This window comes from Hylobates moloch, unplaced genomic scaffold (assembly GCF_009828535.3).
Source record: "Hylobates moloch isolate HMO894 unplaced genomic scaffold, HMol_V3 SCAFFOLD_18, whole genome shotgun sequence".
In the NCBI taxonomy this organism is placed as follows: Eukaryota; Metazoa; Chordata; class Mammalia; order Primates; family Hylobatidae; genus Hylobates; species Hylobates moloch.
The window spans coordinates 53,837,143-53,863,409 of NW_026652293.1; the positions used below are offsets into that span (position 1 = coordinate 53,837,143).

The 26,267-nt window shown below is 37.2% G+C and overlaps 1 protein-coding gene and 1 non-coding gene across 2 annotated transcripts in view; both read right to left on the reverse strand.

Moving 5' to 3' along the window:
• The window catches only part of RAB3GAP2 (RAB3 GTPase activating non-catalytic protein subunit 2), a 121,393-nt gene that overhangs the window by 52,022 nt on the left and 43,104 nt on the right, over positions 1-26,267 (reverse strand). The window contains exons 3-9 of the mRNA XM_058430934.1: positions 13,998-14,121; positions 13,039-13,120; positions 10,786-10,833; positions 10,632-10,707; positions 10,218-10,319; positions 5,705-5,804; positions 1,939-2,037 (exon numbers count right to left, since the gene is read on the reverse strand). Of these exons, the coding sequence (XP_058286917.1) occupies positions 1,939-2,037; positions 5,705-5,804; positions 10,218-10,319; positions 10,632-10,707; positions 10,786-10,833; positions 13,039-13,120; positions 13,998-14,121 (631 nt within the window). The remainder of the gene's footprint in view (positions 1-1,938; positions 2,038-5,704; positions 5,805-10,217; positions 10,320-10,631; positions 10,708-10,785; positions 10,834-13,038; positions 13,121-13,997; positions 14,122-26,267) is intronic.
• Positions 200-330, reverse strand: LOC116458159 (small nucleolar RNA SNORA36 family). Its single transcript, XR_004245225.1, has one exon. It is a non-coding gene; the product is annotated as a small nucleolar RNA SNORA36 family (small nucleolar RNA).

Below are 26,267 nucleotides of genomic sequence, written 5' to 3' on the forward strand. Positions count from 1 at the left end.
AAGAGTTTGATATTATCATATTTATTCATTTAGTTTAATGTTTGTCTCCCCATCACCAAAACGTAAGCTTTATCAGGGTGGGGTCCTATCTTGTATTTCTAGCACAAATATTAATAGGTACTCATTTATTTGTTGAATAAATTAACCAGACCTCTACATAAAGATGTACATACAATAAAATTTATTGTAGCTTTTTTCATTTTGTAGGCTGGGGATAAATGAATAGAATAATAGTTTCTATCCAATCATTTTCCCTAGCCAGTTTCAATGTTCCAAAGTTTAATTAACAGAGCAGGGAAGCTACCCCGAACTGAACTCAACACTTTGGAATTTTGTAGCATTTTTATGCTAGCAAAAAAGTAGACACACTGAAACGTTTACCAATAGGTTTTTATTACAGAGTATTCCATATAAGAGCTACACAGTAAATAGAAAGACGGCCTGTGTGTCAGATATCGTTAGCCTCTTTAGGGTCACCCTCCTTCCTTTTCTCCTTGCTCTTTCTCTCCCAGTGTCCAGTTTGTATAGAATGAGTAGAACTTGACCAAGTGAACAAACACAGAGGAGGCATTCTAGCCAACATGCACATAGCTCTAGGGATAAAAGTGTATAGTGTGCTGGAGAAACAATGAGTGTGTCCTCCTCTGCTCCCACTACAGCTGGTCCCCTTGTCTGTTACAATTTATTATATTGTAGTATTATAGCCATTCTCATGTGTTTGTTCTAACTAGACTCCTAGACTCACACTTTCAGACAGCAGAGAAGCATGTCTTTACATCTCTATACCCTCAATACCTAACACAGTAAGCTCTCTTATACTGGCTGCAGGAAGAAATCTGCTTTTATCTATATTTTACTAGTTTAAAGGTTACTTTTTTTTTTAAGCAATGGGGTCTCGCTATATTGCCCAGGTTGGTCTTGAACTCTTGGGCTCAAGAGATCCTCCTACCTCAGCCTTCTGAGTAGCTGGGATTACAGGTACAAGCCACCACACCTGACCAAGGTTATATTTTTAAAAGACTGACTTATATGGTCATTATATAGACCAAATTTGTCTGTAGAAAAATTAGTCAAACAGTGAGTGATTTAAAACTGTACAATACTGTGGCTGAGGGCATAATTAAATCTTTATTAAAACTGCTACAATTTATTTTTGTTTTGTTTTGCTTTCTTGAGACAGAGTCTTGCTCTGTCACCCAGGTTGGAGTGCAGTGGCATGATCTTGGCTCACTGCAACCTCCACCTCCCGGGTTCAGGCAATTCTCCTGCCTCAGCCTCCTAAGTGGCTGGGAATACAGGTGTGCACCACCACACCCGGCTAATTTTTGTATTTTTAGTAGAGACAGGGTTTCACTATGTGGGTCAGGCTAATCTTGAACTTCTGGCCTCATGTGATCCACCCGCCTCGGCCTCCCAAAGTGCTGGGATTACAGGTGTTAGCCATCATGCCCAGCTTTAAAGATACATGCCTATGATGATCTGAATCCGAACTAACTTCCAGATGTCCCACTAAAGGCAATGCATTTTTTCACGTAAGAATAAATGTTGGCCGGGTGCAGTGGCTCATGCCTGTAATCTCAGCACTTTGGGAGGATGAGGCCGGTGGACCTCTTGAGGTCAGGAGTTCAAGACCAACCCAGCCAACATGATGAAATCCTGTCTCTATTAAAAATACAAAAATTAGCCAGGCGTGGTGGCACACTTGTAATTTCAGCTACTTGGGAGGCTGAGGTGGGAGGATCACTCGATCCTGGGAGGCGGAGGTTGCAGTGTGCTGAGATCATGCCACTGCACTCCTGCCTGGGTGATACAGCAAAGCTCCATCTTAAAAAATAATAATAATAAATAAAGAATAAATGTCCATTTCTAATAAACAAGATACTTCAATAAAAAGTATAAGAAGTAAATTCCAAGAGAATTTGAATTACTAATACTTACCAACACTAGCATGATCAATAATAGTGTCAATATCTTGTAGACCCCATTTCTTATAAGCTAATGGTGGTGGTTGTATGTTCTCATTGCCTGATGCTGCAGCTACCAAAAATAAAATAGACAATTCAAACTTAATTATTATGGATAAAATGAAGTTTTACAAAAAAACATTAAAACCATACTAATTTCTTATTCTAAAATTTCAGCTAATAATGAGGCAAAGTAATGAAAACAAGGCATAAGGCCGGGCGCGGTGGCTCACGCTTGTAATCCCAGCACTTTGGGAGGCCGAGGCGGGCGGATCACGAGGTCAGGAGATCGAGACCACGGTGAAACCCCGTCTCTACTAAAAATACAAAAAATTAGCCGGGCGTGGTGGCAGGCGCCTGTAGTCCCAGCTACTCGGAGAGGCTGAGGGGAGGGCATGGCGGGAGTCGGCCATGATCCAGCCTGGTGAGAGGATCCTCTCAAAAAAAAAAAAAAAAAAATGAGATTTATTCACACCAAGACAATGCACATAAAATGCAAACATTTAAAAGACTAAGTTGGCTGTCACAAAAGATTCTGGAACACTCCAGTAATTAAAGAAGACTATTAAAAATCCTACACTACGTCAGCCGGGCGCGGTGGCTCACGCTTGTAATCCCAGCACTTTGGGAGGCCGAGGCGGGCAGATCACGAGGTCAGGAGATCGAGACCACGGTGAAACCCCGTCTCTACTAAAAAATACAAAAAAATTAGCCGGGCGTGGTGGCGGGCGCCTGTAGTCCCAGCTACTCGGAGAGGCTGAGGCAGGAGAATGGCGTGAACCCGGGAGGCGGAGCTTGCAGTGAGCCGAGATCGCGCCACTGCACTCCAGCCTGGGTGCCTGGGTGACAGGGCAAGACTCCGTCTCAAAAAATAAATAAATAAATAAATAAATAAAAATAAAAATCCTAGGCTACTACTAAAAATCAAAGTGAATTCAGGCCGGGCATGGTGGCTCATGCCTGTAATCCCAGCACTTCGGGAGGCCGAGGCAGGCAGATCACTTGAGATCGCAGGCAGATCGCTTTGAGATCAGCCTGGCCAACATGGTGAAACCCCCATCTCTAGTAAAAATACAAAAATGAGCCAGACGTGGTGGTACACGCCTTCAGTACCAGCTACTCGGGAGGCTGAGGCAGGAAAATCGCTTGAACCTGGGAGGTGGAGGTTGCAGTATGCTGAGATCACGCCACTGCACTCCAGCCCGGGTGAGACAGGGAGACTCCCTCTCGAAAACAACAAAAGAAAACAAAACAAAAACAAAGTGAATTCAAACTGCAAGTGATGCCAAGTAAGCAATTTCTCCCTCTTAACAAAGTGGATAAAATCCTGGGGATAGGAATCAGTGCTTTACTGATTCAAAAACTAAAATCCTGATATACCTGGGAAAGCACACATACAGCAAGGTCTCTAACCTAGGTATCTGAGGCCAGACTTGATAGAAAGATATGTTAAAAGCAACAGCACTGTCAAAAAAATGAATGAAATGCCAATCTTTAACGTCAGTCCCTTCACCCAGTGAGTAGGAAAAGGAAAAGCAACAGTTAAACACCTCTTGCCATAAATTCATGCACATCCCATGAATCAGTAAACTTCCATGCTACATATTAGAATACTGCTGAGTTCTGGCTGTTCATTCAGGAAAGTGAAAAAATAATAATAAAGAAAAAATACAACCTCTAAATATTGCAGATTGATAGTAAGGCCAAGAAAAGATAATTTTCTTATATGCCAAAATAAACATCACAATTTATGGCTAAGTAACCAGAACTCTTTTTACAGCAACTTACAACCCAAGGGCACTAAGTGGCTTAATTCCTTACTTCCTAGGAGACAAATGGCTTTATGGTCTCATATACAACAAACAAACAGAAATTCAAAAATGGTGAAAAATTAAATGGCTGATATACCAATTATAAAATAATTGTCTATTTCTAGTTTATTAATAAACTTCTTACCCACAGGAAATTCCCTTTTGGCATATATATTAATGGTGAGTATTTTAAATGTTCTCAAGATAATGAAGCTTATGGTGGGTTAAATTTAAATAATTTAAAAGATTATGAAAATAGGTATAAAAATTTAAACCAATTGTAAAAAAAGAACCACACAGCCAAGACTTCAGAATTTTACCAATCATATCAACCTACTAAAAAAGACAGAGAAAAAATTTTTATTACAATATAAGATGCTGCATTTAGACTAGATTTAGAAATAATTTCATATCCCAGTTTTAGAGTTGTTAAAATATGTAAAAGAAAAGTCTTATAATCAGTGAAAATATGAGTAGTGGCGCTGACTTCCCCTTTTCTTCTGGGATTGAGTAGAGGAGACTTAGTGGCCCCAAAACAAAGTTTAACTCCTAAATGGTTGAGACAGCTTCCTGAAAACATAGGCTAATTAGGATATGTTTACTGCTTCATAAAATTGTTTCTAAACCTAGTCTAAATCCAGCATCTCATATTGCAATCAAAAATTTTTCTCTGTCTTTTTTAGCAGGTTGATATGATTGTTAAAAATTCTGATGTCTTGGCTATGTGGTTCTTTTCTAGTAAATGCTTTTTTACTAGGTCAGAATTTGTTTAAATTTTTATATCTATTTTCAGAATCTTTTAAATTATTTAAATTTAGCCCACCATAAGCTTCATTATCTTGAGAACATTTAAAATACTCACCATTAATCTATATATCAAAAGGCAATTTTCCGTAGAAGTCCATTAATTTAATAAACTAAAAATAGACAATAATTTTATAATCGGTATTATCAGCCATTTAATTTTTCACCAAAGTTAAACTTTGTTTTGGGGCCATTAAGGCTCCTCTACTCAATCCCAGAAGAAAAGGGGAAGTTAGTGCTACTACTCATATTTTCACTGATTTTAAGACTCTTCCATATTTTCACAACTCTGAAATTGAGATCTGAAAATTGATGGTGTGTCTTTCACTGGCAATAGTTTCTCTTCTTAGTGGTACATAAAATAATAGTGTATCTTACAATCAATGCCATGTTGAATTTGATGAAATATCTCTTCTAAAAGATGTAACAGCATCAGAATGTAAACTATAGGTAGTAAAAGTAAGAATTCTTGATTATTTGGGCAGTTTTCATCCCTAAGTCACAAAATAATGTCGTTGCCCATATATATATTAAGTTTAGGCCTCTAGCTTTTCTCCATTCTGAGTGTTCTGAGTTAGCAAAAAGCAGCTCATGTTGACTCCCTGCTGGGTCCTGCCTACAGTGATATCTGTAGGATCTTGCATTTCCCTTGCACACAGTCATAGCTTTATTCTCAGGGAGGATGGAAGCAATGTAGAGTCACCAGATTTTAGGATGTTGGCCTTGATCAGCTGCTGATCTAGTGAAAATCTGGTACCTCAGCCACATGCAACTAAATTCTTTACCCCAATGTTAGTTGTTAATACTAGGGTTGGTTGTCAATGTTGGTTGCAAATCTAGCTAGCCAAGACATACTGCTGAATTCGTGAAGAAAGCCCAGTGTTCCTGTGCTGACCACACTCTCCAAAGGCAACATGTGAAGAGTGTTTATGTTTTAGCTCTTGTCTCTACCTTACTAAGCAATCTACTCAACATGATCCCCTTTCTCTACAGAAGGCAGGTTTTCCCCATAAATCTAGTTCAGAAGGCCTTTTTTACTTAGAAGACATACTTAATTCCATAAGCAGGTGAAATTAAATAAAACAAACATTAACAGAGGTTAAATATTTCTTGCCAAAATATTACCTTTTGCTACCTGATTTCGACAAGCACGAAGAGATTGAAAAAGGCTAAATCCATCAATAGTCACAATGGCAGCTGGATATAAGATACTCAACTCTTCATTCTATTTAAGAAATTTAAAAAAAAGTTCTTGAATAGATACATCAAATAAGCTTATCTACTTTTTATTATACTGAATTTCACGAATAATGTAAAATAAAAAATACTGGGACTAAACCATCAACCACCCAACACCCAAAGCAGTATCAGGCAGAAGAACAGTAAAAATAGACAAAAAATTAATTTCAGAGTGCCTTTTTGCCAAAGACCTAAAATTCTTTTCAAATATAACCTTTTGTATATGGTGAATAATTATGTCAAAGATGCTAGGAGTAAAGAAAGAATTACAATTTCATAAAAAGTAAATATACTCATTGCACAGATACAAACAGTATGTAAAAACAGAAGAATACTCACCCGAAATCCCAGACACGTCTCAATACACATCCCCAAATATATTCATACACATTTGCATAAGGCTATATACCACATATAGTATCCTAACATGTTTTTTACTACTCAATAATATGTCAATGATATTTTTCCATTTCAATAAGTGAACAAATCATTTTTTGTTGTGGCTGCACAGTCTTTCATTACATGTACCCGATTTTACTTAACCAGTTCATATTGACGGACATTCGGTTTGGCCTCCTGCTTCCACTCTTGCTCTCTACAATCCATGCTCCACACAGCCAGTGTGCTCTTGGTGAGACATAGCAGATCAAACCAATCTCCTGATTAAAACTCTTCAATGACTCCCTTCTGCATTTAGAATAAAACCTGAACTCATTAACCATGGCTGCAACATCTGGCAAATATGAGAGGTCATCATTACCCTCAGACCTTTGCATGTGCTTGGACCTTCTCCTCTCAGATCTTCACCTGCCTAATTGTTCCTGTCATTCAGGTTTCAGTTCAAATGTTAGTTACCCAGAGAGGCTGCCCCTGAACCTCCATCTCAAACAACATACCTATTCTCTTGGCACATTGCTATCTTATCAACATGACTTCCTTTACAGCACCTAGCAGAGATTGGAATCACCTTGATATCTCTAGCTGCCTACTGTTGGTTTCCCTCCACCATCCCCAAACTGTAAGCCCCGTGAAAGCAGGAACCTCGTATGCCTGTTACACCAATGAATCATCAGGGATTAGAAGTGAACTGGGCAAATAATAGGCAGTAAAGAATATTTATGAATTAATATATTTTCATCATTATAAATATCACTGCGATAAACATTCTTCTGTCTGTATCTTTTCATGTTAGTAGGATATTACTTTAGTGTAAATTCCTTCAAGTGGGTCTGTGGGGTCATACAGTATTCACAATTTTCATTCTCATATATATTAAGTTGCCTCAAAAAGTACCTATCAACTTATATTTCCACCAATAACACGAGAGTGACTGTTTCTGTATATTGTCATCAAAAGTTTGTTAATCTTTATCTTTGCCAATCCAAAAGGTGAAAAGTTGTCTCATTGTATTTTCTTAGAGTTCTTAGATTATTATTAAGGTTCAAAATTTTCTTATATGCTTTTGGGCCAATTTCTTCTCTTGAGATCTGCCTTGCTCCTTTTTCTACTGGACTGTCAGGCTGTTTCTCTTTTTAAAAAAGACTTCTGGGCCACAGTGGCATAAGCCAGTGGAGAAGGAACATGGCATGTGTTCTCACATGACAAGTTCACAAGGCTAAGCATGCATGGCCCAGTGAGCACAGCAGCAGGGAGACAGCCTCCTCACTGACTTTGGGGAGCTAGAAAACAGAAAAGACCTAATCACTAGCAAGTCAATTTCTCCAAAACCAGGTAGTCTTCCTGAAGAAAACAGTAATACAAACACCAATGGCCCCAAATCTGTAGATATTGTGCTAGATGACAGAGAAGATCTTTTTACAGAAGCTATTATACAAAAGAAATTTCTTTGAAATTCCAGGAGATTTTTCCTCTCTTTAGAATCCTCTCCTGCAACGAATGACCTGCTGTCACCCGTACTACACTCATTGCTCCTAGAACTGAATTAGAGGAAATATGCTTCTGTGATCTCTGACAAATCTGGGAGTATATTAAAAAGAAGCAAATAGAAGATATCTTTGATATATAAATTGACCTGTCAGATCCAGAGCTGTTTAACGTAGCATCCAGAGTAACAACAAAGACTTCCTTCTTGATAAAAATTTTGAGATGATTTTCTTGGTTTGTACAGCAAATAGCAAGGAAATATTTAAATGTTAGTTATATTTTTCCACCAGTTCTAAAAAAGGAGTATTATAGACATGACCAAATTTAATGCATTTTAAAAAGCTTCGTCATCCAGTGAATTTTTAGAAAAATGAAAAACATCTCTGGAAAGTTATCTTCAGTTCACAGATTATCTTCTTTGATTTCCAGCTGTTTCTTGTTTCCTTTAATAGTTCAATTTCTCCTATCTCCTTATGATGAGTATTATTAGTTACTAAGACTTAAGTCTTCAGCCTGCAGTTTTATTTTCCTACACTCTTTACTTGAAATAATTCATTCATTATCTATGACTTCAACCATCATGTCCAACCTAGTCTCTGTGCCTATACAGCAGTTTTGTATCATTACATGATACCAGTAACTTGATTTTATTTCCTACCATCGCCTCAAACTCAACATGTGCAAAACTTCATTTAATAACATTTACTGCCAATGTAGTCCCCTATTCCAACTTTGACAATGGCACTCCTCAGGATAAGTATCTTAGAGACATCTTTAGCTCATTTTTAAAAAATCGTACATCTCTACACAATAACCAGGTCTTATTAATTGCTTCTTCAAAATAATTTTTTTTTTTTTTTTTTTGACATGGAGTCTCACTCTGTCACCCAGGCTGGAGTGTAGTGGCGAGATCTTAGCTCACTGCAACCTCCGCCTCCCGGGTTCAAGCAATTCTCCTGCCTCAGCCTTCCAAGTAGCTGGGACTACAGGTACATGCCGCCATGCCTGGCTAATTTTTTGTATTTTAGTAGAGACAGGGTTTCACCGTGTTACCCAGGCTGGTCTCAAACTCCTGAGCTCAGACTATCCGCCCACCTCGGGCTCCCAAAGTGCTGGGATTACAGGTGTGAGCCACTGTGCCCAGCCCCAAAACAATTTTTGTACTGATCCTTTCTCTCTTCCCATAGCCATTTTAGTCCTGGCTCCCAGCACTCCACATCTGTTACAGATAACTTAAAAAACCAGATAACTAGCCTCCCTAATTCCAGTTTATCCTGAAGAAAGAAATCTTCAATATTCCTTTGATTATATCACTTCCTTCTCATAAATCTTTAGGAGTTTCTCTCATTTCCTAAATCAATTCTAATTTTTCACTTGGCTTTTGAATTTATACAAAATTTGGCCACTCTGCTTATTTGACAATTTCTCATTATTTTATAACATAAGTTTCTTTGTTGTTGTATATATAGTTCTACATTCGAATCTTCTCTCAAATTTTCTCCTGATTACCTGAAACACTTTCCCCTCTTTTCTGTTACCTAATTAAATTCTACACCCATTATTCAAGGCTTAATGCAAATCTCGCCTCATCCATGGAATTTTCTTATTTTCCTGGTCCAAATTGAACTCCTCTTTCTCTAAGCTTGTACAGAATGTATTCTGTCCAAATAAATTACCAATAAATTAGGTAGTGCTTTATATTACTGATTAATTCATCCATAGATATTATTAGATTTTAATCCTAGTCTCTCTTACTAGATAGTTAAGATTCTTTTACAGCTCCAGTCCATCTCCCATGCAAATTAAATTAACAAATGCATACAGTATATACATCTGTTTACCTGAAATCTTTTGGAGGCCAAGTAGTACAACAAAGGGAAGGCATATTACATAGTTTTTGACTATGCACTCTGCCAAACAAATAAAAGCATATTGGTTTAAATGGCCCTACAATTATTTTTTGACTAAGACAACCAAAATGTTACAAGGCACCTAAGAAGTTAGAGCCTTAGATACCAAACAGTATTATTTTCTCAGTTAAAATCTTCAATGAATAGATGTATTTTCCACTATGAACAAAAGCTTACTAATCCCTTTTCGGAGAAACAGTTAAGTACAAGGTAGTATCACTAGTAACAAGAAGGCCAAATTTTTTTTCTTTTACTCTGGGTAATTTTGGCACCTAAATCCAAATAAAAAAAGATATAAGGTTATAAAATATCGTATTTTTGCCTTAAGTCACTATTAAATTCTAAAAATAAGAAATTTTCTTGGCTTCTAACTAAAGGGTTTTACTTTGTTGTAGAATGAAACATATAATATTTCATTAAATAAGTAAAAGCAAGACTGGTATTCTTTACTCAGCTACCAATAGATTATATTTCTAGACTATGATAGCAGAGCTAACTGTGCCACAAGACAAATATATCTTTTAAGTTTCTACCCAAAAAAGAGGAGAGAAACTGCTTCAAAGTAATGCCACTGTTACTGTTGGAACACATTTTTTTTACACTACCTGCTCAGTCACGCCGGGATGTCGTGGTATTTCATAGGTTCTGCATTTAAGTTGAAGTACTGGGTCCTCATTCAAAAGCTGTGCAAGCAAGAGCACACCATTCTAGGAGGAAGCACAGAGAAGGGCCCTGCTTGTTTTCTTACCAATATACCTGAGCAGGTATGGCCAGGCAAAGAGTACCATTTCCACAACAGTTTTCCAGAGATACCAGGTACACTCTTTTCAGAATACAGCTCCTCTTCTCTGTATCTTCTACCAGAACTTGCCACGGCCTATCCCGGCCTCTACCCCCATAAAGCATCAACTACACATTTTCAGGCAGCAGGTAATAAAGTTACAAACTAGTATAAAGGGGATGCATAACCAGATATTGCAGTCAACTAGTGTTTTCTAGCTGTTGAAAACTCAACTCACCTCAGTGTAGAAGCGCACATAACCTGAAGTAAAACCCACCACAATGCAGGTCCAGTCAGGACGCCCAGTGGAACTCCTGTCACAAACAAAATTTATTATCTTAACAACTCATAAATCAAAGCAAAGAAAACAGATAACTCTTATTTATCCTTACCTCTTTTGGCTTGCTAGTGGGATACATAAAGCACTGGTTACCCATTCCCTAAAAACAAAAACAAAATCATATGCTTACCCACCGAACTTACCAATTACTTTTATTTCTCTATAATTGGATGTTAAAGGATAATAACTGGAAGATGACTTCTGTGAACCAGTTTTATTTGATGCATAAGTAAAAATACAGTAAAACTCCACCACCGGTAAGGTCCATAAAATTCATTCACACAAAATGTAATGCCACATGCATTTGAGGTTAATAAAAAACAGAATTTTTCACTCTGTATTGTCATGAAAAACATGAAAGTACAGAAAGCAAAACTTTACTTACACAACTGACTGTATACAGAACTGAGCAAAGCTCAAATGATCCCCACACAGCCATTTCCTACTATCTCCCTCCCTCTCCTCTGCTTCAGCTAAGAACTTCAGCCTGTCTCTTGTTTGATCAGGAGCTGGGCAAATGGTTGAGGAACTGCCAGTCATGTTACATGCAAACGGTATTTCTGCAGGGTACATTATTTTAGGAATTTACGTATTTCAACTTGCTCGGTTTTCTTTTCTATTTTGCAGAAACTGCTCTGATCATCTATTTCTAAGCACATGTTAGGTGTGATGTTATATAAAAAAGATAGATATTTTTTTCTGACATGTAGACTTGAAATATTTGTCAGGAGCTCAGAAACTAAGTCTCAAAATCAAAACAACTCCTACCCACTGACTTTTGTTAAATCTGTCAAACCTGAGGATCATCACCAGCTTATCCAAGAAACTATAAACATTTCTATGCCATACATCATACTAGGTAATTAATGAACAAAATTCATCTTCATGTTTGTTCGCTATTTTTAAAGTATTATGTTTGCTTTGCATTTCTGACAGAGATCAAATGTCTTTAAAACACTTAGGCTAAATGGTGTAAGGAGAAATATTACCATTTATTTTGATAATAGTAGAGAATATTGGCTGGGCGGGGTGGCTCACGCCTGTAATCCCAGCACTTTGGGAGGCCGAGGCAGGTGGATCACGAGGTCAGGGGATCAAGACCATCCTGGCTAACATGGTGAAACCCCGTCTCTACTAAAAAATACAAAAAATTAGCCGAGCGTGGTGGCACGTGCCTGTAATCCCAGCTACTCGGGAGGCTGAGGCAGGAGAATGGCGTGAACCCGGGAGGCAGAGCTTGCAGTGAGCCGAGATGGTGCCACTGCACTCCAGCCTGGGTGACAGAGAGAGACTCCGTCTTCAAAAAAAAAAAAAAAAAAAAAAGTAGAGAATATTTCAAATATCTACAATGTGCCAGGCATGTTCTAGGCACTTCTACTTGGTTGTCTTTTATCTGAATTCAAATTCTGAAGGATTTTCTTACTCATTCTGATCAGACAGTTTTCAGTCATAAAAATTTAACTGAAAACCAGTTTTGGGTTCAAGGTTCTAGGCTAGCAGCTCCATCATGTAACCATACTGGATATCATGGTTATAAAAACTTTACTGGGTCAGCAGGAAACTAATGTACTAACTTGCATTTCTGAAGTATTTATGAGTTTTAAGAATTAATGTAGTACTGTATCCTTCAAGTATAAGCCCAATATCACCAAAGCAGAGAAGACAATGATTGCCCTTGACTTTTTCGATGAATAAAATTAGTAATGGAGAACAGAGGGAAAAGACAAAATGTAAAAAAGATTTTATGAGATTCTTTTTGAATTCTTCCTTAAATCTTCCAACAGAATTTTTTAAAAACATAATTACACGATACATAAAATTTGCTGATCGAATCATTCTCTACAACCTATAAAATTAGGATGCACATACATTTACTAAACATTTCAAATAATGAAATTTCTTATTTTAAAAAATTATTATTTTTTTTTAAGAGACAGGTTGTCACTCTGTTGCACTGGCTGGAATGCAGGGCATGATCATAGCTCACTGCAGCCTCAAACTCCTGGGTTCAAGCAATCCTCCTGCCTCAGCCTCTCGAGTAGCTGGGACTACAGGTGTGTGCACCACGTCCAGCTAATTTTTAAATTTTTTTGTAGAGACAGAGTCTTACTACGTTGCCCAGGGTGATCTTGAACTCCTGGACTCAAATGATCTTCCTGCCTTGGCCTCCCAAAGTGCTAGGATTACAGACGTGAACCACTGCGCCCAACCAAATAATGAAACTTTTTAATAGATTCACCTACAAGTCAAATAATTTCATACATACATGTAACACACAGAGAAACAAAAATTAACTGGCACCTACCCTTCTTCGACGTTTAATGAACCACTCCAGCCAACAGCAAATTGCATTTCTTCCTTTCCTTTATCACTATATTTCCATTTTGCTGAAAGAATTAAGATATCACATAAAATAATTTTAGCTATAATATACTAAAAGAATAATTTATAAATTTTGCTCTTTCCCCTTAGAATATTATTACAAAATTTAACAGTTGTGTATTAACTGACTTGGGTCCTTTTTATAGGTAAATATAAGATAAAAATGTTTATAAGATTCTTATAATACACCTAGTCTCCTGGCCTTCAGCCTCTCCTTCCCCCAATTCAACCTGTATAATGTTGTCATAGTTCTTGTAGAATAAAGTTATTAATTCCTATGCCCATCCTGCCTAGTTTAAGATTACTTTTATCTTCAGATGACGGAGAAAATTTTTCTACTAGATCTTTGCTACTTGAGGGTAAATTTGCTTTGTAAGACCATTCTATACACATTTTACACATAATTTTACTTTGATCAGTAAGGTTTGGAGATCTATAAGATATGAAAAAAACCTCAATTTTAATCTTCAACAAAAAATTATGAGTTAAAATGTTATGCCCAAAACAGAAATCTATAATATTATGGGTTTTCAAATTAGAGTTGAAAATCACCTAATTCACATTGTTACTAAGAAAAGGTCAATGACCTTTTTAGCTCTGACTGCCCCTTGCAAGAATTGAGCAATGCACAGTACTGCCCCTGAGATACCATACAGAGAGCGCTAAAGTAGCTACAGACAAGAAAGAAAAAAGGGAGAAAACAAACAGAATGGAAGGGGGACAAAGAGGGAAATGGAGAGGGAGGGAGGGAGGGAGGGGGTGGATGGGGAGAGAGAGAGAGAAAAAAATAAATAAAAAGTGTTATATTCTTTTCACCTAATCCATTTTCTCTTCTATCCAATGCGTCAAAATAAAGGTCGCTGAAAATAATAGGATACTCACGCACTAGAAATACAGCTTTTTGCTCTCGAGCTATCACCATAAGATCATTGGTTGGAGATAAGGATAAAACACAATCTTGGAGCCAGGAAGTTTTTTGTGTTTTGCAAGTATTTCCTTCTTCTTCCTGTGGGTAACACTACAATTACTGCATATGCAAAAATACTGAGAGCATTCAAACTCAGCTTGCCTGCCTCAAGGGGTGAGGGGGAAGAAAAAAACGGAAATATTTCCAACTCTCATACAGTTTCATAATATTCCTTATCAAAACATGCCAAAGATGATTGACAAACAAAACACCCACTATAAACAAATCTTCAGTTTTGAATATTAATGCAAAAAATTTAAATATAAACAAATATAAACTAGCAGGGCATTAAAAGAATGTCACATAGTGGCCAGGCATGGTGGCTCACACCTGTAATCCCAGCAGTTTGGAGAGCCGAGGCCAGGAGGTCAGGAGTTTGAGGCCAGCCTGGCCAACATGGTGAAATCCCATCTCTACTAAAAATACAAAAATTAGCCAGGTGTGGTGGCACGTGCCTATAATCCCAGCTATTCGGGAGGCTGAGGCAGGAGAATCACTTGAACCCAGGAGGTAGAGGTTACAGTGAGCTGAGATTGCACCACTACACTCCAGCTTGGGTGACAGAGTAAGACTCTGTCTCAGGAAAAAAAAAATGTCACATAGGAATCACTCCAGGAATAATTCAGCATTAGGAAATTTAGTGAATAATCCTATTTACAAAGAGATAGCTAGACAGCAAAGAAAAAAAAAATCTGATGTTTATTATGGTTATAGGATCTATAAAAGCATTTGATATAATGTTATGCTTCTTTCTTTTTATTTGGCCTACAGGTGTTTTCTCTTTTTCATTAGACGTTTATGTATTACACAGGTAAATCCCCATGGTTCAAAATTCAACAGCTATAAAAAGGTGTTCTTTGAAAAATATCTTATACTCCTGTACTATAGCCATCTAGTTGTTAACTCTAGAGACAATGCAATCAGTTCTTATGGGTATTTCCAGAGATACTTTATGTACATTTACTACCCTTTTCCTCCCTTTTTCTTACAAGAATAGTAGCATAATATATGCATACTTCTATACTTCGCTTTTTTCTCTTAACATATTCCTTAGACTTCATTCCACTTCCACATGAAGTTTCTTTATTCTTTTTAATGTCTGCATAGTATTCCATTCTATGGATGCACTATAATTTATTTAACCAGTTCCCTATATGCGTGGACATTTGTATTGCTTACCATCTTTTGCTGTTACCAACTATGCTGCAATAAATATGTTTATAAATTTGTCAGTTTGTGTGGAAGTGTATCAGTAACCTAAATTCCCAGAAGTAAAATTACTGGGTCAAAGGGAATGTGTATTAGTAAATTTGCTGAATATTCCCAAACTGTGTCCCACACATGTTGTATTAATTTGTAATTCCATCAGCAATGTTTGAAAGTGCTTGCTTTTTTACAGGCATTTCAAAAAATATTTTAATGGCGGATCTCTGTCAATTTAATAGGTAAAATGTAGCATCTCAATATACTTTTAAACTACATTTTACTTATTAATGAGAATTTAGGCATTTTCTCATATACTTAAGAAAATGTCTCATTTTTATATAAAGGAAAGGAACAAACTGCATAATTTTCTATGAACAGTTTGTTCCCTTCCTTTGTAGATTTCCTGTTGGGTTGATGCTGTTTTTCTAATTGCTTTGTATAAGCTCTTTACATACAAAAAAAAAAACAAAATTGGCCCTTTGAACATAAGTGATGCAAATAGTTTTTCCTATTTGTGATGGCTTAATTTTTTCCATGTAGAAATTTTTTATTGTCATGTAGCTAAATTATCCATCTATTCTCTTACAGCTTCTAGGTTTGATGTCATGTAGACTCCTACCTTACTCAGCCCTACTTAATGTCTTTTAGATTCAATTATTCAAAAGGGGAGGGAAAGGCAGGGGAAAGCTATGCAGGTTATTTTCCTTTTATAAAAAAATTATAATTTCATGCTTTTTAAAAACTTGTAATAAGCATGCATTACAAGCATTATAAAATTTAAAAGATTTTAGAAACAGAAAATCATCCTAGTCAGAAATGTTATAGTAGTATTATATTTCTAGGAATAATAAATTATTTCTTTCTGGGATACCATCAAAGAAATGTTTAAAACACAAATAAAATATGGGTTAAAGGGAATCTTTAGAAATACCCCAAAATGAGCCTGAAACCTCTGGGACAGTCATGCAATTATTTTTCTTTTGCAATGGGATATTAGGAAACAAACAGATTTGGAACTTTTTTCTCAAGCAAAATAAGCTAAGGAGGCTGTACCACCTCCCGAAAGATAGGGAGAACATAAATTGGCAAAATCTCATTTTATTAAAGCTCTACTTTTCTTAAGGAATTCTGTATCTAGCTTGTTGTTTTTAATGTTTGTTTTTCTACAGATAAATCAGAAAATTATCCCCCAAAGATAAAAGCTATGAAGGTAAAACTTAGTTGTAATTAAATTTTTCCCTGGTTCCACAACTTCTGCTGTAGGATAGTCTTTGTTTACCCAACACATCACTCCTCACGATGGCTTGCTGTAAGCTGAGGACAACATTACCCTATGGTTTCCTCCAATAACTGAGACTCCAATTATACCAACTGTGAGGTACAGGACCTTCTAAGTGATTAGAGATCCACTTTCAGGTAGGAGCTTAGAAGAGGACAGCTTATATAGGAATATTATTTAGGCACTGTGTTTGACAAGAAATTAGGAGGGTCCAAAAATCTTTGATTGGTCTCTGACTCTTATCCTAAAATCTCCATTTCAATGCAATAAAAAAGAATCAATATAATGCTTCAGGAAAGGAATACAGCCCTTATTTGGGCATGTTCTCAAAAAAAATTGTTTTAATAATTGAGCATCTATACAAATAGATTCCTTCCTCTTATCACACTTCCAAAACTAAGTTTAATCAGTAAATCCTAAAAATATTATAAAAGTTGCTTTTCTTTTTTTTTTCAATAAAGAATATTGTTCCTATGTTTCTGTCCCATGTTTTCAAAATAACGCCACTAACAAGGATTAGATCTGATGTTTATGTGCACAGAAAAGACAAAGAGTCAAAGATGGAAGACGTTTAGACGCCAACTGGTCTAAAATCTAATTTTATAATAAAGAAAACGGAGTCTCGGGGAGGTTAAGGGATGTGCTGCAGCCATGGAATTAGTGTCAGAGCCCAAACTAAAATCTAGGCTTCCTGATTCTTAATTCAGGTGGTCCTTCCATTCTATCACCCTGCTTAACTCTGTGGGTAGCTGTACTAGCTCTTTGGAAGCTTGTCTTTACTTGAGATTTGACTCTAGTCTCATATTCAATGAAAACCCTTTTCTCCAAAAGAACTACTGTGTTGTCACTTTATTCCGGCCTAATCTCTCTGTAGTTCTTTGAGTCTATGTAGAGCTACAAGATGACCACTGTATTTGAATATGTGAGCCAGAGTATTCTTCCCTCTCCTTTCTGTCTTTCCATCAGAGGTTCCAGTTCCTCTGGCAAACCCATCCTACCCTGACTCCTAACCTTCTTTCAAACTTACTGCAATTAAAAGTCTTACTACTCCCTGCTACCTGTTTATTCTTTTTATTATTATTATTATTATTATACTTTAAGTTTTAGGGTACATGTGCACAATGTGCAGGTTTGTTACATATGTATCCATGTGCCATGTTGGTGTGCTGCACCCATACCTGTTTATTCTTGACTGCATTTCTCCCACACTAGATGAGACACCCTCTGGTTGGCAAAGCCTATGGTTTATACTATTTTTCAACCCCACATGTAGCACAGTCCACTAATAGAATATATGAGTAAATAACAGCATTCCCTATCTCTTGAATAATATATTATCTATTCTTACACCTGAAACTGTATGACAATGAGCAATCAACCTAAAGCTAGTCCTTAGTAATGTTTTTTCTTAAGTAATACTAAGATTTAATAGTTCAAGATTCTGGCTGACATATCCATGGTAAGTACAAGTTAAAGAGATACAAGAACAGAATACCACTGTACCATAGTCTTCTTAGTTGGGCCTAAAACTCAGTGTCAGATTATGATGAAGCTGTCTGCTGCTACCCCAACGAATGGACTGTAAGTGATCCCAGAAGCAAACATGAATTTTGTCCCAAAAAGACTAACCATGACAAAAACATGGGAAACAAATATCACTTGCTTGGAAGCAAATTCAGAAAAATGATTCTGTAATCAATTATGATATCCCTAACCTGCTTAGCCATCTTATACATGTACATTTTTATTTACATGAAACTTGAGGATAAAACTTGATGTGGATTAGCACTCTGGTTTCATCCACTGAAGATGGGGGAATAAAGAAGCAAAAAGCCAAAATCTTCCATCATTCTTTACTGCAGTTTATTTTCTATGTCCTTTCTACTTCTCCAACTTTCTCTGTTACTGTGGTACTAAAAATATATCCTCCTAGTTTGCCATGGTAAAGTTGCATATGTACAACTGAGCATTACATATTATAAAAATAGGTTAGAAAATACGATAATATTATTATATCATCATTAGAGTTTGATGTGCCATAAAAGTCTAGATCTAAACTTTTAGTTGTGCTTCTCAAGAATGATGCTAACTTGTCACATCATTCTGAGCAAACTATCGCAAGGATAGAAAACCAAACACCGCATGTTCTCGCTCATAGGTGGGAATTGAACAGTGAGAACACTTGGACACAGGGTGGGGAACATCACACACCGGGGCCTGTCGTGGGGTCGGGGGAGGGGGGAGGGATAGCATTAGGAGATACACCTAATGTAAATGACGAGTTAATGGGTGCAGCATACCGACATGGCACATGTATACATATGTAACAAACCTGCAGGTTGTGCACAGGTACCCTAGAACTTAAAGTATAATTAAAAAAAAAAAAAAGAATGATGCTAACTTGTCACAAAATGCAATGGTATTGTGCTCTTAATACAAGCTCCACAAGCTCTTTGGATCCACAACCACATGGGGGAGCAGCTGTATACCTATTGCAACTGCAAGCTCCTGGTCACATGTAATTCTAAAGTAACTTCTTTGTGACTAAGGCACAGTATTCAACATATCAGATTCAATACAAGGACAAAAAGCCTCTAATGACAATAACCCAAACCAAATAATATCCTTAAAATTATAAAGAGGTAAAAATGTATTGTTTCTCCACAAGCTTAGCTATAATATTTTGCCCCCAGCCAGAGTAAATTTTACCATATTATGAAGCAAATTCAAAACAGAAAACCGGTGGAGGTGTGGATGGGAGAAATCCTCAGGTAAATCAAATTTCTTTTAATAAATCTACAAATTAAGAAACTGTAGTACTAAGTGCAAGACAATGTAATCAAAGATCCTAGAACTGCTTGTCTGTACAGATCAACAATCTCCTTCTTACACTTGTCATAATCCTCTTGAAGCCAACTGACAGGATGATTCAATCTTAAACAGAAACAGAAGGAACTACAGGAATCATTTGAGTGAAATTCCTCATTTTCCAGAAAAGAAATCAAGCTCTAGAAAGAATAAGTGGATTTTTACTAACCATACCATAGCTAATACATTTAAAGCAACATACATTCACACAGTCCCTGGACAATTTACAGAGGAACTCCGGTCCTTCACTTCTAAAATCAGGGGTCTGAGGAAGAATGAGGAAATGGCCTGTGGGTCAGAATCCATGAGAATGACTAGACCCTCAATGTGCTCACATCTCTCTCTCTCTGCTTTAATGTATCCTGTACAACACTGCCACAGTATTGCTCCAGAAGTGCTGCAGAAATACAAACCAAGAACAAAGAGGGTGAGTCCATCTGAAGTGACTCCGGTGCTAGATTTTTCAGGGAAGTCTCAAGTCTAAGCACAAATAACTTGATGACAATATTGGTATAGTGGAGATTAGGAAATCCCCTCTCTAGGCTGGATCACAATGAACTAGTATTCGGTTTTACAACAAAATATGATTTCCAGTGCCAGTTCCAGAAAGCTCAGGCAAGAAATAGGGCTGTAAACAACAATGCTCTGGGAAGCCTCATAGAGCATCAGCACACATTCAGTGGCTGACAAGATGCAAGCTCATCATTTTGTTTTGTGTCATAAGGGCATTTGCCTACTAATTAGGGTTTTGGAAAACTTCCCCAACAATAATGGGGCCCACAGTCTCTAACACTGCCCCCTTGAAGCTAGTGATCCAAAAATAATATCATTTGACAAGGTAATTTCCCAAGCCACACCTGAAATGTAAAACAAAAAAAGCACCTCACTGCTTAAAGGTGCTCCACCAGGGACCTTGGGTTTTCCACAAAACTTGCCTCCCCCACCCTGTTACTAAAGTTGACACTGAATTTGCGTGCAGTCTCCCCCACCGTCGTCGCTGTGGTGGCTGCGCTAAGCTCCACGGCTCTCAGAGCCAGCCCGTCCCCTCCCTGCCACTGTGAAGCGGGTGTTCAGAGAGGATCGCTCCTGGAACACAGGTGAGTGGAGTCCCTTAAGATCCGCGCAAAACAGCCCGGCCGGTTCCAGCGATTATGAAAAAGTCCAGGCTCTCAGACCGCTGACCCTGATAAGTAGAAGTCCTTGGTGCCACCTGGTATTCTAGTGGCTCAGTCCATGTGCATCATCACGAGTAGGATCCAGCTTCCTGCTGAAAAGGCCTCTGTCCTGTCTGTGGATAAGACAGTGCAGCCCAACCATGGGACAGCTTTAGGAGGAGGCAAAAGCTGAAGATGGATTTTTGTACCTGGCTGATATGGTTTGGCTGTGTCCCCACCCAAATTTCATTTTGAATTGTAACTGCCACAATTCCCACGTGTTGTGGGAAGAAGCCGGTGGGAGGTAACTGAATTATGGAGGTGGGTCTTTCCTGCCCTGTTCTGATAGTGAATGAGTCTCACAAGTTCCGATGGTTTTAAAAAGGGGAGTTTCCCTGCACAAGCTCTCTTCTCTTGTCTGCTGCCAGGTGAGACGTCCCTTTCACCTTCCACCATGATTGTGAGGCCTCCCCAGCCACGTGGAAGTATAAGTCCAATAAACCTCTTTCTTTTGTAAATCGCCCAATCTCAGGTACGTCTTCAACAGCAGCATGAAAATGGACTAATACACTGGCCTACACGGAGAGAGCACCCTGGCTTCTTCTGAGGGCTGCTGCCGGGCTAGGTGCACCATTACCACTTGAGTATCTTGAAAATAGCTGGCAGTTTTCAGTTATTATACCACAACCTCTTCTCACAGACCTATTAGTGCATCTGAGACTGGGTTTATTTCTTCATATACTGGAAACTTTTGTTTCCTTAGAATAGAAAATTATCATACAGAGTTTTGAGTTTTTCTTTTTATGCACTGTGCTCATGGCTATATTCTCCAGGGAGCATGTTCTTTTGGAAATCATATTTAATGAAGATATTTCCATATTGAAGTGAGGTGGGTGTGGTATTAAAGTAAAAAGGAAGGAGATGAAATATTTATTCTGCATTATGTTTGAAGTGTTAGATGGCTAAGTATTAAAAGCAACCAAATTAAATCCCCCAAATTAAAGCAATCAGAACACCTGCTTCACTAGATTTTGCCAGCTGCCAATCATGTTGGACTGAGCTAATCTGTTCCTCTTTCTAAAACTACTATGGTAAATAACAATAAAACTTGCTTTTATAAAGGCAAAAATGAATGAATGAACAAATGCACCTATAAAACATAATCCTAGTTGTTGAGGGGAGGGAATCCATAATTACATTTTAGTGTGGCCTAAACTTAAATAATTTTTTTTAATTAAGACCAGTAAAAAAGTTTTCTTAATCTACAAAAATACAGAAGCCACTAATGTGCATTATGAAAAGCAATTCTTTCTAAACAACTCTATATGGGATAGAGCATATGCTTTAAAAATTTTCTTTCTTTTGATTTTAAGCACACAATGCAGGCAGACAATAAAACTGTAGTAATTAAATCAGCCTTTCAACTATAGCTGGCATTATAGGGACTGGTAATTACTGGGTAAACACAGTGGCCAATGTTTTTTGGTTTTTCAGCTATTGTAGTACTTACGTAGTCACTGAAGTAGCCAGCAGTAGTTTTTCAAAGCTTTCAACTTTAGTACGATAAGTCCATCATTTGCAATTTATGTTGTTACTGTCATTGTGCTAACTTTCACAGATATTTATACATTTTAGTGGTACCAGTAAGATCCAGTGTAATCTAAGGGCTGTCAGCACATTCTCTGTAATTCTCAGCAGCTTACTGCCTAAGCCATAGAAATAAAATACTCATCTATACTTTTAAAGCACGACACATAGTGCTTCAGCAATTTTGAAACACAAAAAGAAAGTAAACATCACTGTATTACTAATCACTAAGGGTTTTTTCTTTTTTTTTTCTATTCTGCTACTAACTATAAAATGCTCAATATTTTTCAAACTTTCTTGTTTTAGACAGCAGAACTTTTTATTCCCAAACAAAATTTTTTACAAAATTTCAATATATGAAATAAAAGCACGAATGAGGAAGCTACACAGCACCTCTGTAGAACCCTAGAGCTCTCTCACACATAGCATGAAAAGTACTAGTCTAGGCCACATTTCAGATCAGAGAATAAATTCTCAAATGAAAGATCCTGAGATCTTTTCAACATAAGGAGAGGCATGAACTCTTTCTAAATTTGATTTGAAGGGGCCCAAAGGAAAATTCTCACAAATAAATTAATCACAAAAAAACTATAACTTCAATCTCAATTTTAAAAATTACCTTTCTTTCTAGCATTAGAGGAACTTTAATTCAGTAACTCTTATTTACTTCAACTGTCAATTCAAGTAGGAATAATTCTGCCATTTATTATTAAATTGTGTATATAATATGATCTCATTTTCATAAAATGTTCTTTATGCCCATTCATCTGCCCACTCAAACTTCTATTCACATAGTGCCAAAGAAAAACCCCTAAAGACCCCTTTATTTGTATAGAGCCATGCAGAACCCCTTGAAGTTAATAATGATGATCATTTTTAGATGTTAGGGATGGATTATTTTATTCTTTGTATTTTTCTGTAATACCTGAATTTTCTATAATAAACATGTGTCAAATATATTTTATTACTCATACAAAATTCATTTCATAAACAATTGCAATTGAACTCCAAAACTGAAAAGTATACTTCTCTATTGCCTGAACAACTATTTATTTGTTTTGTTCTGTTTTTGTTTTTTTTTTGAATCAGGGTCTTGCTCTGATGCCCAGGCTGGAGTGCAGTGCAATGGTGCAATCGCAGCTCACTGCAGCCTCAACCTCCTGGGCTCAAGCGATCTTCCTGCCTCAGCCCCTGAGTAGGTGGGACTATAGGCAGGCACAAGTCACTTTGTCTGACCACAACTGTTTAATACTACATACTAAATCTAGGCGCCATGGCGTAAAAGAAAGTGACAAAAAAATTCCTGCTCAGAAACTATCATCTAGTTGGATAAACAATACTAGTAAATAAGAAATAACTCTCACTCAATATAAATCAGAATAAATTTAATAGCTAAAGTAAGTGCAATGAACCTTAAATTGCTATTGGAGTTTAGAAAAAAAATAAGGTAATGGTATGCATTCCCCAAAAGAATTATAAGTGAAAAACATATGAAAGGATGACAAACCTTACCCATAAATTTAAAATACAGATTAAAACACTGAAATGGCATTTTACATTGATCTGGTTTAGCAAAGACTAAAGTATGATAACATACTAGGAGTCAACAATTTCAAATATCTGAGAACGACAAGAGAAAAGCACATTCATCTCTCACAGTCTTGTTTCCCAATACAGTATTTATTAAAAACATGGGTGGAGAGAAATATTTCACTTAAAAAAATAAACAATAGCACACAGCCAATGATAATAAGCAACTGGCTCAGAGCTGTTTTTATTTCTGTAAACAACAAGTAAAGAAAGGTACTCTCATACACTGCTATTTGGAATACAAATTGGGTAGCCCTTTAGAAGCACCATGCAACAGTTTCTTTCAAAACGTAAAATGCAACTAGGGCAACATGGTAAGACCCCATCTGTAAAAAAAAAAAAAAACTGAAAAATTAGAGGCCTGGGAGGTGGAGGCTGAAGTGAGCCATGATCGTGCCACCGCACTCCAGCCTGGTGACAGGGCAAGACCCTATTTAAAAAAAAAAAAGAGGAAAAAATATATTCGATGGAATAAGGCTAGCTAACATTTATTGAGCACTTACTATGCTCCAGGTACTATTGTAAGCATATATCATTTAATCCTCATGGCAACACTATGAGTTTGGCATTGTTATCAATACCACTTTAGAAATGAGGTAACTGAGCTTAGAAAAGTTAAATAACTTGCCCAAGGTTTCATAATTAGTAAGTAGCAGAGTTGGGACAGAAATTCAGGCAGTCAGACTCTCAATTATGACCCTATGTGCCAACATGTAACCAAAGATGAATGGCAGACATAAAGGTGCTTATTGCAGCATTGCTCATTATAGGAAAAAAGAAAAGAAAAAGAGCAAAGGAAAACTAGATGCCCTTCAGCAGAGGCGTGATTAAATAAATCACAGTACAGCTATATCATAAAATAGTATTCCTTGAAAATAGTGAAATAATTTACATATATGGAAAAACCTCCAAATTACATTAAATAGAAAAAGCAAGGAGTAGAATAATGTGTAAAATTAAAGTCTATTTGGTCTCTAGGTAAACAGGGTAAATTAAACACATGAATTTAATTCTCAGTCTCCCCAGCACCACTAAGAACAATAGTAAAAGAATTTTTTTAAAGGCAAAACCAGTAAGGAGAAAAAAACTTTCCTCCAAAAAACATATGAACAAAAACAAGGAGAAAAGGCACAAAATGTGAGAGCTAGAAAGCAAAGGAACAGGTGGTAACTGAGTTTACAGTTCCTAGAAAGCTAACTCCTAAACTGATGGAGAAGAAAGCTGAGAAGCTACCCTAGTTGAATTGCAAAATCACCAGCAGCCTTAGGAATTGGCACCAGGTCCCCCTAGAAGTAAAGGATGGGGCTAAAAGCAGGCTTGGTTGCAAGTGTTTAACCAGTCGTCAGGTCCCAGGCTCCCTTTCCCCACTCCACACAGCCAGATACCTGGTAGAAGACAAGAGGCCCCAATCACCAAACCAAAACTCACTTAACAGAAGCTACTCTATGGGAATGCCTAAGGAGTGCAGATTTGAACTAAAATTAACAGTTATAAACAAGAGAAAGGAAAAGTTGCAGCTGACTACATGGAGCTTAAGCATTTAGGCATAAATAATGCCACAGAGACCAAGCCTGGACAACTTGTTGCTCTGGCCAAAGATCCAAGAAGAACTTAAATTAACTTTTGTCTCCTGGCAATTATTTAGCTACACTTTTCACAACAGCAAATCACTTCACCAAACTCTACTAAAATTAAATTAATGATCTTATAGATCAAATGCTCTGAAGGTCAAGAAGTTTTGGAGAACAAAACGGGGAAAAGGCAAAAAAGACAGACTGGGAGGGTTACATTAAAAGCCATGGGCTAAATAAATGAAGATCTCTCAATCTCAGCGCTATTGACATCTGGGGCCAGAAAACCCTTTGTTCTGTGCATTGAAAGATGCTTAGCATTATTATTGGCCTCTACTGACTAGATGCACCTCCCTCAAGCTGTGAAAGCCAAAAATGTCTCCAGATGATGCCAAATCATTGCTAAATATCCACTGAGGAGGCAAAAATCACCCATGGTTGAGAATCACTAGGCTAGACCAAGCTCGTATTAATGTAGACAGGAAGATCTTCGGCAAAATGAGTGTTTCTAACAATCCAAAGTCCAAAGTCCTAATAAGAAACGGCCTAATGAGAAGGAGACCCTTGCCCAGCCTGAGAGGATCGCCTAGGGCATATCCTTACAGTGTAAGTGTTCTCCTTCTGCTTCTGGCCAATCTGGTGCTCATGTCTCCTGTGCGGCAGGTGGCATGAGAGTTTAGTGAAAATAACAAAATAAGGCAAAATATTTTCCAGTATCATCCCAGATTATTAATGTTCTAGGAATCTCCAGTCAGGTCGTGCTATATTCCACTTCTCAGCCTGTAAACAAACATTTCTCTGGGGCCTCCATCTGACCAGCATGCTTTTATTCCCTGTTAATCTGCTAAATCATAATTCCCTCTCTAAACTGTTACAACAGTTTCTGTAAAACAGATGGAGAACATTTCAAAGACTCTTTTGAATGGAAAT